Here is an 11,201-nt window from a genome sequence, read left to right on the forward strand (position 1 = left end):
TTATTTATTCAACTACGACAATTTATACATCGCCACGCAGGGAGAAGGGGAACACAAAAACGATGCCGTCACAGCGTCCATTCTTCCTCTCCTCCTTCTTCAACTCCTTCCGACAACAAGCGCCCGCCCTCTCTCAACAAGCCACCAAACACACATCGCAGGCCGCTTCCGCATCTGCTGCTGCTGCTGCCGCCGCCGCCGCCTCCACATCAGCCGCAGCCGCAGCATCTTCCACCACGTCCTCGACCGCCCGCGCAATTTCCTCAAACGCCGCCACGACATCGTCCACCAACGTCGCCATCCACACGCCGCGCGGTTCTCCTGGCGGGCCCATCCCTATCCCCAACGGCTCGCGCAGAAGGGGCAGCGACAGCAGTAGCGAAGGCTTTCGCGATGCGCTCGGCGCGGATAAGTGGTATATCGGCGGCAGGACGGCGGCCGGAGAGGAGAAGTTCTTCAAGATGGGCGTCATTCGAAGGGTGAGGAGTAATGATGGCCTGAGTCTCGATCGCCTAAGTTTATAGGCTCAGGGCTGAAGGGGGGTCACCTTGAATGATGGTGACACATCATCAAAACGCTTTCATAATGACTGCATCATCATTGAAACAACTTTCAGAATGACTGCATCATCTTTTCTTCTTCTTTTTTCACTCACTCTTTCTTGTTTTACCATCAGCATGGGAGAAAAAGTATATATATGACTAGAGCGAGTTTTGTTTTTGGATATGGGGCAACATAAGGATGTAAATCATCAAAACAATGCCTACAGGAAAGGCCTTGACTTGGGAATTTCAGGCTATGGATACTGGGAACATGGGCGCGGCGTTGTTTTGCAATTTGGGTTCGGAATATTTTTACAACTGAAAGTTTTTACAATCGTACTCATCTGGCATAAGAAGAAATGGGGCTTTGTTACAGCCTCTAAGCAAATACACTTCTCTATCCGTAATTCTTTTTGGTCTACCACATAAAGCGCTGTAATCTTCCTCCGTCGAGGATACTTCCGTCTTCGGCCTTCCAAACATATGGCTTGGAGAGGAATATGTATCCCGTGATGAGATTAATCAAAACGAACCAGATTGTTTCCAAGATCAGCCGAACGTCATAACCGCGACAAAAGTTGACGAATTTGCCCCAGAGTGATGTTGAACTGGCGCCGTCGAACAGACTACTTTCTCCTTCTTGATGGTCATGCAGTCGCCAAGCAGGTACCAAAAGCCTCCATACGACCCATGGTATGATGAAGTAGCGTGGCTCAACCAATGGCGCTGTAATGAGCGAAAGGGTGGTGGCGAGCAGGAATATGAGCCCGGTGGATGTTGGGACGGGCTCCGTTGAGATGAAGAGGGGGTCTTGCTTAGTGTCTTTCTTTACCTCTTCTTGAAAGTTTCTAGACGTAGATGCATCAACATCTGCTGCGACAAAGGGATCGCATGTAAATGACGACGGGCGAGATGAGTGGTAATATGCAGAGCAAGCGTCCTTGTGAGTTCCCGAGATCCAATTCGTGCAGCCGGATAGAGTGCCCCAGACGAGCCAGCGACTGATCGTATACGGGAGGACGAGGAAATATCGAATCCAAGGCGCGCGGCGAATGGTGTATCGGAAGACGTAGAACATGTAGTGGCGATTGTCGGCGAGAGTGAACGGGTGGATGATGGTGTTGAAGCGGACGACGAGGCCCGACAGGACAAAGGTAGCGGCCAAGTAGAGCGGCCATAGAAGTCGATTGTTGAAGATGAAGGTGAAGAGTTTCAGTGGGAGGGACAGCGCCGGCTTACGTGCTACATTCTTGCTCTCTTTGGGTATGTCTTTATCCTTCCGTGCAATGAGGACGCTTCGTACAGCATCGACTACTAGAATCGCATACGGGACGAATAGCGGGAGTGAGAAGAAGCCGAAAAAGGCCCAGAGGTAGAGCATTTGCGGGAGGTGTATGGTGGCAACGTGGTTTGACTTGTCTCCAAGGACCACGCCGCCATTCCATGCTACGAATCCTGCAAAGGCGGCTAGGACGGTGATATAGGGCCATATCTGCCTGATGAGTCTTAAGGGGTTGCAGAGTGCTGCGACTATGAGACTGACGGCGGTGAATAGCATGTCTGGAATCCCTTGGTTAGGATTTGGTTTTGAGCTGGAAGATTTAGGGGTCTTTTTACCTTCGGGGTATGCCATGTTCAATGGCAGATCATGCACATGTCCAACGGACCATCTCTTGAAGAAAAACAACAACTGCTCCGACAGCGACGTCATGTACGGCTGGACAACCGCCTCTGGCTGCAAACTCTTGACAGCATGGACGGCCTCTAAACCTCCCATGAAGACAACAACCCAAAACACGTTTGTCTGTCTCATGGTGAGACTGCACAGCCCTAGGACTATGGTTATGACATCGCTCAAGAATGAACTCCGATCACGACCAATGCGATGAAGATGGTTTAAGAAGGATACGAGGACAACAGCTGTGGATATAACATCCGTGTAGTAAAGCCCCGAAAAGAAAAAGAGTAGAGGGAAAAGAGCAATGTTAAAGGCTGTGTGAGTGGCATACTGAGATGTGGAGCTGATGCTGATGGATGAATGCGCCTGATGAAGACGTGCTTCGATTGCTTTTCGACAGAGCAGGGCTATGTAGCTCAGCACGATGATGCCGACTGCGTTGGTTGCCCGAAGAGACTTGGGACCACATGCATAAGAAGAGATTAGGCCGCTGCTTTTTGCTGCTTGGGGGATCAAGATCGATATCCAGTACCTGGCCGCATTGTTAGTTCACCTCCCTTGTATAAACTGCTCCCCTTTATATCGGCAAGCCTCCAACTTACAATCCCGGGGGCGTAGTAATCTTGTCATCCCACTCCAAGAATTTGCCCTCGCAATACCTCTGCGCTTGGGGAATATGAAATACTTCATCCTGTTGATACATATCCGATTAGCATGCTGTGCACTTTGCAGATTCTCCCTTGTTATGCTCACCAGATACGGCTCGGGAACAATTTCAGACACCACACCCAGCCAGAGGAACGCCGCCGCCGCAAGGAAAACAGTAAATCCAAGACCTAGACTGCCAGAACTATTTGCGCTGGTTTTGAAGAGCAATGTATGGAGAACGAAAGCGACTGGGACAGCGCCGGCAGCCCATGATGCGAATTTGAAGCTTGCTAGGGCGTCAGGGGCGCCGCCCGTTGGCGATGCCATGTCGGTAGAAGGAGACTTTGCTTAATTTTCAAAGTAATTCAGGAAAAGAAGGAGGATGAAGATTTTAACAGTTATAATGAGCGTTCCATTTTGACATGAATTTGCATGGGCTGAGGCGTGTCACGGTGTTGAACTGGCAGCAAGTTGGAATGAGATGAGCTGGCAAGATCAATGAGACGCAGACAGTGAGAACCGCATAAAGGCACTGTGCAGCCTGGATCAAGAAGTCAACTACGCTTAGGCAAGACTACATAAGCATAAGCCATTTAGAGGAGAAAGGAAGTATTACAGTCCATTCATAAACATATCACTTTTGTAATGAATAATAAATACTGTAGTTTAGAATATGTCTATTGTGTATCTCTTATACAAAGGCAAGCTACCGCAATCGCTGCGCAAAGCCTTACAGTTTTTCACCAAACACCAATCCATAGAGAAATGCATTTAGAAAGGCTATCAACATATCAGTCAGCATCCACTCTCCTGACGAAATCAAATAGGACAGAACTTACGTTGTCAGCGGGGTGGATCTCCTTCTTCTCCCAGGTGCTGCCGATAATGGGGATTTTCTAAGCCAACCTTGTCAGTATACAAACTCCTGCTTTATACCAGCGAACAACTTACTGAGAGGACATCGGCACGGAAACGAGGCAGGCTGGAGGCGAAGAGAACCAGAGCCATACCGAGGCCGGCACCGATAGTGGCAGATCGGAAGCCGCTGTTGACGAGTTAGCAAACTCAGAGCCTTGTGTCTGTACCAAACGTCTAATTGTTTGGAGAAGATTTGAAGAGACGGCTCTCAGAGTCTGGGACAATTGCATAATGCGGCCAAGATATCCCATGATAACTCCCGGTTTCAATCACCCCACTATGCAGCCCAAAAGACTTCTTCCCGCCGCTCCTCGTCATCCTTCTCCAGCCGTAGATATCGAAGAAACAAAGAAGTCCGGTGACTTACTATCGGGCGGCGGACTGGACGCTGATGCCCTTGAAGTTGGGCTGGAAAGCGTATCTTTGCGAAAATGTTAGCTTGCTGGAACCGCTATCCAAGGTGCGCGAGATCCCCCCGGGAAAGCCTTTCGCAAGTCTCTCCAAGACAAGGGCAAGTCGCAGAATCGCAGAATATTCCATCCTCAGGATCGTATAGTTCGAACGTACTTGGGGCCGTAAGCGCTCTTGAATTCCGCAGCGCGGAGGGGGGTCTATTCGCAGCGAAAAAAGTTAGCTTCATCGCGAAAAGGCAATTCTGCCGGCCATGTGAGGGCTAGTAGGGTAGGAGAATTAATTGCGACGCACTTGAGAGACCATCTTGACTGTTGGTAGCGAGTAAAACCGCAAAGATCGTTCAATTGCTCGTCAGTTCGTCGTGGAGAAAGATGCGCCGTCACTCAAAAATGCGCGAGTTTGAAGCCGGCGATTCTCGGGCGAGATTTTGGCCTGAGGCCCTGACTAAGCCAATCTTGAATTTTGACGCCCAATCATACGATCCCATTCTCACGCCCCACACAAGCTATGATCCAGTGGAAACCAGCCTCGTTTCTCTCTCGAGATCTCCCGTTCGCGCTTACACGTCGACAAAAGATTACGCTGTCTATCCAAGTAGCCGAGCCATTAACAAGATGGACACGTACATCGACACTCGCTTTGAGCGCCTGGAAAAAGCCCTTGCTAATCTTATCGACTCGGTCACCAAATACCACCCCTCCACTGTTCAAGCGGAGGAGCTCAAGACTGCCGACGATGAGCTCTGTAAAGGATTGGAAGAAGGTATGCTGAAGCAGCCTCGAGTTTTCACCTATAATTACGACCCTAACCATGGCGCAGTGCAAACACATCAGAACAACCATCTCAAAATCCAACAACTTCGCCAGCTCTCCACGTCTCTAGATTCCCAAATTCGCGAAACCCTCACCAGCCTCGCGACAACCCGCAAAGACATCGTTACCACCCAAGTCACCGTCTATCCCTCCGAGCCAAACTACCCCATTGTCTACGAAGAGCTCCTCAGCTATGCCCGCCGCATCAGCAAGACGTCCATGCCGCCCTCTGCGATACTAAACGCCCTGGCCTCGACGACGCAAGAGAGCCAAACACCGTTACCTGACTCTCAAGCTCAAGCAGGCATGACGCCCTCTGCTCAGACGCCGAATCCCACGCAAAGCCCCGCTCCTATCAATGGCGTGTTACCGGACCCATCAACCCAGCAAACCCAAACCTCTCAGCTGACCAGCCTGCCGGAGAACATGAGCCAGTTCCTCAACCCCCTGTCAGGACAGCTCTTCTTCCCATGGCCCCTGGAAGACAAAATCCGCTCTGGAGCCCTGGCATCCAACCAAATCCTTCTAGAACAAGGTATCGATCCCAAGGGCTACGACCCCGTGGCAGAAGAGGAGCGCAAACGCAAAGAAGAAGAGGAGCGCAAGGAAAAGGAAGAAAAGGAAAAGCAAGAGCGTGCCGAGCGCGAGCGCGAGAGGCGAGAAGAGCTGGAACGCCTCCGCAAAGAAGATTTACTGCGGAGAGAAAAAGAACAAGCTGCTTTCCGGAGAGCGAGCACCGCTGCTGGTATTTCTGGAGATGCGGCTATCAACGCGCCTCCGAGCGCGAGGCCGGAGAAGAAGCAGTTCCAGTTTACGAATTTGGATGACTTGGATGATGATGACGATGAGGATTAGCTGCCTTATTCGACCAACTCATGCCACGGGCGTGGAAGGCTAAGCTTAGAATTGTATAGAGCAGCAATAGGATAGAGAGAACCAATACAACACAATACCAGAAGCACGTTACTGAGGTAGTTCAAAACAATATTCTTCAATTGGAAACATGTCTATCCCGCAAAATGTTCTTTTCCCACCCAATCCCTCTCACTTTCTCCATAATTGCACCAAAAAGAGAAAACGAAGACAATATCGCCTTGAATGTGCAAAATAGAAAGATTGCTGATCTTTCCTCCTTCCTTTTTTTCAACGAATATTCGTTGCGCACACCATGTTCATACATGTACTTTACAAGTTGCTTAAGAATCATTTTTTCAAAGCCCTGCTTTAACCCTTTCTGCCACCACGTATAGCTCTATACCGTTTAATCAATCTTGATTGAAGAATAAATCTTTCGTACAAACCACCAAGAAGAAAAGTAGCCAATAGTGCCTAATAGCTTGTTAGCTTTTGTCATTGTTGGGAGAAGAGGGGCATGGTTTTGCAACATACCAGCAAGAATAAAGAACAGGAAGGAAATCAAAGCGCTGTAACCAATGTACAGGACTACTCCCGCAAAACCACCAAGCTTCACCTTGGTGATCAGATATAAGAGGCAGTTGAGGAAGACGTAACCTCCGCTCATTCCAGCAGCGAGGAAAGATCTCCATTGCCAGTTGTAGTTCTCGGCGCACAGGAGGAAATAAGTCATGAGAATCGTAACGGCGCCGCAGACTGCAATCATGAGGCCGTAGCAGAGGAAGAGGAAGCCGAACATGTAGTAGATACGGCTGAACCAGATTGAGCTCATGATAAAGTACAGCTCGACAAAGATGGCACCAAATGGCAGCAGGCCAACAATGAGCATGCTGGGGATGGGCTTGAGGTATGTCGTAACAGGGGGGATCTGGCGAGGAATTTGGTTGGTGCGGACGGGAGCTTCGAGCTGAACGGCCTTGAAACCGAGCCAAGAGCCTGTAAAGGAGAGAGGGATTGAGATGACGAACCAGATGCCGACGATGACGAGCATGGTGGTAAAAGGAACGGCGCCAGAGGACTGCTTGGCCCAAAGGAACAGGTTCAAGAGGAAGAAGACGGTAAATACGATACCGGGAACAAGCAGAGGGGTAAGAGCAATATTAACCTTCCACTGCTCGCCACCCATGGACTTGTAAGTCCTGGCAGAAACGTATCCTCCAACGATTCCGAGAATGGTATAAAGAATGACGGAGAGGCCGCCCAAGGAACCGCGATTAGACGGCGAGAGGAAACCAAGCAGGGCAAACAGAATGGTGAAGCCAGTCATGACAAACAGCTGGGCTCCGTTGCCCAAGAGCACAGAAAGTAACAACGGGCGGGAGGGAGACCGGAACACATCGCCATGGACCAGCTTCCATCCCGAGTCCTCCTGAACCCCATCTTCCAGTACCGAAGTACCACTCAGGTCGTCCAGATTGATCTGGTCCAGACGATTGTATCGCGCAATATCCTTCTTCAACGTTCGGACCAAAATGGACATGACGGTAAGCACAAGGATGACGACGATGATGGCCGTATCGACGAGCCAGAACCAGTGAATCTTGGGGTCGAAGACGTGCAGGTACTTGTCCCATCGGGTGGCCCAGGCAGTAGGCGACTTGACCCAATACACGCTGTAGCTGAACTTGACATCCTGTGGCCCGCCGCCGTGAGCGAAGATGAGCGGCTGGTGGTTGTCGCCGCAATCGGCGTCTCCCTCGTACTTCTTGGAGCTGGGCTGGACAACAACGCCGACAACTCGAAGCTGGTTCGGGTTCTTATTGACCTCGTGGTACTCGACCCAGATCTCGTAGTGGTTGTTGAAAACGATGTTGCCTGCATCGTCGTCCTGTCCCAGCAGGAATCCAGGGCTGTAAAAGGTCGTACCCGTGAGCTGGTCCTGAATCTGCTGGCCGGCAGGAAGACCGTCCACGAGCCAATTCAGGCTGTATCCTTGCTCAATCCTCGTCGTGACAAACTCGACCGACTTTTCCTGGTATTTTACCGCGCACAGCGACTTGCACGTCTCGTTGTGGGCCATCTTGAGGTCGAACGGCGAAGTCATGATCCGGTCGCCAAACAGGATGCTCCCCAGGCTCTCCGGCACATATTCCGGGCCGCCCTCTGGCTTGCAGAATTGGAAGGCGGGATGGTAGTAGTCGTAGGACACGACCGAGTGTAATCGGGCATCTTGCGGCGCGGCCACGGGGCGGATGCTGTTGACATAGAGAGGGACCGCGACGCCGGGCTCGTAGGAGGACGGGGCGACGCCGGGCAGGTAAAAGGCCGATGCCAGCTGCGGCGCCGCAAAGAGGGTCGCCAGGAGCGCTGCTGGCGCACTATGTGGTAACTGCATCGCTGAGGGTTGTGGTTATATCATGCCACGCAGAGGTTGAAGAGGCTGAGGTGTTCGCAATGGCCGGTCCTAGTATCCGCCGAAGCTCAGGCCAGGTCGGAAGGGGTTATGATGGACGCAGCCAGGCGTCTCTCGCAGGGGGGTCCGCGCTGCTCGCTGCGCAATGGGAGCAGCTTCTGTAGAGGACGCTGTAATTGGCGACTCAGCAGTGTCGCAAGCGGGAAATTGCAGACGTCGAGTCCAGTGTCGAGGCGCAGCTTCAGGAGCCTGGATGAACTCGCGTCCCACGTAGAGTAGAGTAGAGTAGACAGCTGTACAGGATCAAAGACTGGCTTAGTCAGCCGTTTGCGGATGAGTGACGATTCGCGCTTGAGCCCACTTGCCACCTTGGGCAGTAGCCAGGATGGATATTCTTAGCAGAATGATGGCCTAGGTATGGCACTTACAGCGGCGCTGCATATACGAGATGTGGTTCGTATAAGTGCGAGCGGAGGGCATGAGAGATTAATTCCTCGAATTGACTGCCAAGATGCGAGATGGCACTAGCCTCCTGTGATTGACGAGGTGGAACGGTGCAGAGCTTTGAAACAGGTCTTATCTCAGCTGTTAAAATATTCTCTACCTGTGATGACATTCGCTGGTGGCATTAACGGTGCGTGCCGTAATATGCACTTTATCACGGTATTGAGAATTCAGTCTTGATCAGCTAGTAGCTCTCCATTCATTTGAACACCGTCCCATCTATATGAATCAATCATATACAGTAGCAATCGGCATCTTTCAGGTCACCCAGGAACATGCCACAGCACATCCTCAGCAGATGCCTAGCCCCACGTGATCGCGTGTTTCGATCGCGAATCTTGAGCCGCGCGGGCTGAGCTGCTTCTTCACGGTCACCCCGCCATTGCTTTCGCCTCCACGCATATAAGCAACGACAGCATCATGACCCAGTTTCTGCGGCAACCATGAGCGACGATGAGTTTGGCTACGATTTTGAGACCGACGACGAGGAGCTCTTGATCCAACTTGCTTCCAATGCCTCGAAACAGTCGACAGACGCTGTGGCGCTCATTGCTGCTGCAAGTTCTGCGGAGAAGACAGTAGCAGGCTTCAAGGCATCGCAAGAAGTAAAGGCGTTTCACGAGCGTGTGTATCCCCACGATGCACTGGCGCTTACTCCTGGTGATAAGGGAAAGGCGCCAGAAGCACCTGTATGGGGTGCAGATCAGAACCGGGCTCTCTCATCTGCCACATCAGCTCACGACCCTGTCGCATATCCCGATTGTGAGCATAAATTCATCTTCACCATTCTAGACTGAGCTCTAAGGTACTAATTTTTGATATAGTAACTGGCGCTTTACAAGCGCTTGGGTCCGTCCAATCGCCGCCACCTACGGAGCTCAGCGACGGTGGCGAGGCCGATTATGAAGATGATCGCTCACCTCTACAGAGATTTCGAGCATTCCCCAAGAGACCTCTAACAGTAACCGACCTGACTGCCGGAGCATGGTGCGAGCTTCAGTACTGGTACACACTCACACAACTGCCTGGCGGGCGTAGAACCCGGACACCAGCCATGAAGCAGGGATCCAAAGTGCACAAGAAGCTTGAAGACGAGGTCCACACCACTGTCAAGATTGAGATTGTGCAGAAAGAAGACGGATTTGCGCTGAGGTTGTGGAATTTGGTTCAGGGGCTGAGAACGCTGCGCGATACGGGCTTGACAAGAGAGCTGGAAGTTTGGGGCTTCGTCGACGGCAATCTGGTTAACGGCGTCATCGACGATATAAGCTACGACAACCCGAATCCGGATTTTGAGACGGAGCTGTCAAACCAAGGATCGCAGCCCAGCGAGGGGCAATCAATGATTTCTGACTATTTTCCACCTCCCAAATCTACTAACAAGGCCAAGGCCAGCGATCGCAAGATCTTTCTAGCGGATATCAAAACACGGGGTACTTTAACACCTATATCGCCAGCAATAATACGCCCCGCAAAGATTCAATTGCTATTATACCATCGCTTCTTGTCTGTCATGGCTGCTGATCAGCTGGACTTTTTCAAAATATACAGGCGATATGGACTGGATGCCGACGTGCGCTTCTCCGACACATTCATGTCTCAAATTGGGGAACTTCACGACGAAATCTTCTTCGATTCACCAACGAGTTCAGCGGAGGAATTCAGGGAGATTGCTTCACGGGGAGGCGAAACTCAAGACGATAGTCACACTGCTCTCGGATCGGATTCAGCTCCTGGCGCACCCGACCTTCTCAAGTACGGAACCCTCCGCGAGCTTCTACCCCTCGTCAAGCACGAAATCGGCCTCACCTTCCCTCGCGGCGCAGATTCCCTAGGCCACATCCTCTGCGTGAAATACGTCTATCGCGAAGACGGCCGTGAGCTCAACACGCACGATTTCCCTGTTTCTCCACAGACGCTGGATACGTATCTCGCCGGCGACATGAGCTGGTGGCGCGGCGACAGAAAACCCAAGGGCGTGGCTATCGAAGAGGCGTTCAAATGCTCGACGTGTGAATTTGCGGCGGGCTGTACTTGGAGGATGGGTATGGACCAGGAGCGGGTCAAGAGGACGCAGGAGAGGGTGAATAAGGCGAAGAAGGTTGTTGAGACTCGGTTTTGAATTTTTGGCAACGGAGTTGATTTGATGGGCAAATTTACTTCTTGTGATGATTCATGGTGGCATAGCGAAGCATGTCGGCGTGGCTTTTTGTTGTTTTATATATCCCTGTTAGCTTGCACGATTTCAACGTTATTCTCATTGCACGCATTATATACGGACATGCCATTTAAAGTACTACACCCACTCTTCATTAAAAAGAAAGAAAATTCTATTACTGAGACATCATCTTGAAACTCATTAGAATATTAAGGCGTCTTCGGCACATGAAATATTCAACCCATTCCTCCACCCGCAA

The 11,201-nt window shown here is 51.1% G+C and overlaps 4 protein-coding genes across 4 annotated transcripts; 2 read left to right on the forward strand and 2 right to left on the reverse strand.

The window, feature by feature from the left end:
* Positions 1-960: 960 nt before the first annotated feature.
* On the reverse strand, positions 961-4,503 carry TGAM01_v204071 (alpha-1,2 glucosyltransferase ALG10; the record flags this gene model as incomplete). Its single annotated transcript, XM_024549342.1, has 8 exons — positions 961-2,752; positions 2,823-2,911; positions 2,974-3,210; positions 3,708-3,764; positions 3,820-3,913; positions 4,154-4,207; positions 4,354-4,397; positions 4,492-4,503. The coding sequence occupies 8 exons, from the start codon at positions 4,501-4,503 to the stop codon at positions 961-963; spliced, it is 2,379 nt and encodes a 792-aa protein (XP_024405927.1).
* An 86-nt stretch (positions 4,504-4,589) lies between these two features.
* TGAM01_v204072 (hypothetical protein) lies at positions 4,590-5,867 on the forward strand (the record flags this gene model as incomplete). The annotated part of the gene is made up of 2 exons (XM_024549343.1): positions 4,590-4,962; positions 5,020-5,867. The coding sequence occupies 2 exons, from the start codon at positions 4,590-4,592 to the stop codon at positions 5,865-5,867; spliced, it is 1,221 nt and encodes a 406-aa protein (XP_024405928.1).
* A 406-nt stretch (positions 5,868-6,273) lies between these two features.
* On the reverse strand, positions 6,274-8,262 carry TGAM01_v204073 (hypothetical protein; the record flags this gene model as incomplete). The annotated part of the gene is made up of 2 exons (XM_018800624.2): positions 6,274-6,341; positions 6,402-8,262. 2 exons carry the CDS (start codon positions 8,260-8,262, stop codon positions 6,274-6,276), a joined length of 1,929 nt encoding a protein of 642 aa, XP_018666089.2.
* A 965-nt stretch (positions 8,263-9,227) lies between these two features.
* Positions 9,228-10,906, forward strand: TGAM01_v204075 (hypothetical protein; the record flags this gene model as incomplete). Its single annotated transcript, XM_018800626.1, has 2 exons — positions 9,228-9,546; positions 9,609-10,906. The coding sequence occupies 2 exons, from the start codon at positions 9,228-9,230 to the stop codon at positions 10,904-10,906; spliced, it is 1,617 nt and encodes a 538-aa protein (XP_018666091.1).
* Between the last annotated feature and the right edge of the window lie 295 nt (positions 10,907-11,201).

The sequence above is a fragment of the Trichoderma gamsii genome (assembly GCF_001481775.2).
Source record: "Trichoderma gamsii strain T6085 chromosome Unknown Scaffold_11.2, whole genome shotgun sequence".
NCBI lineage: Eukaryota > Fungi > Ascomycota > Sordariomycetes > Hypocreales > Hypocreaceae > Trichoderma > Trichoderma gamsii.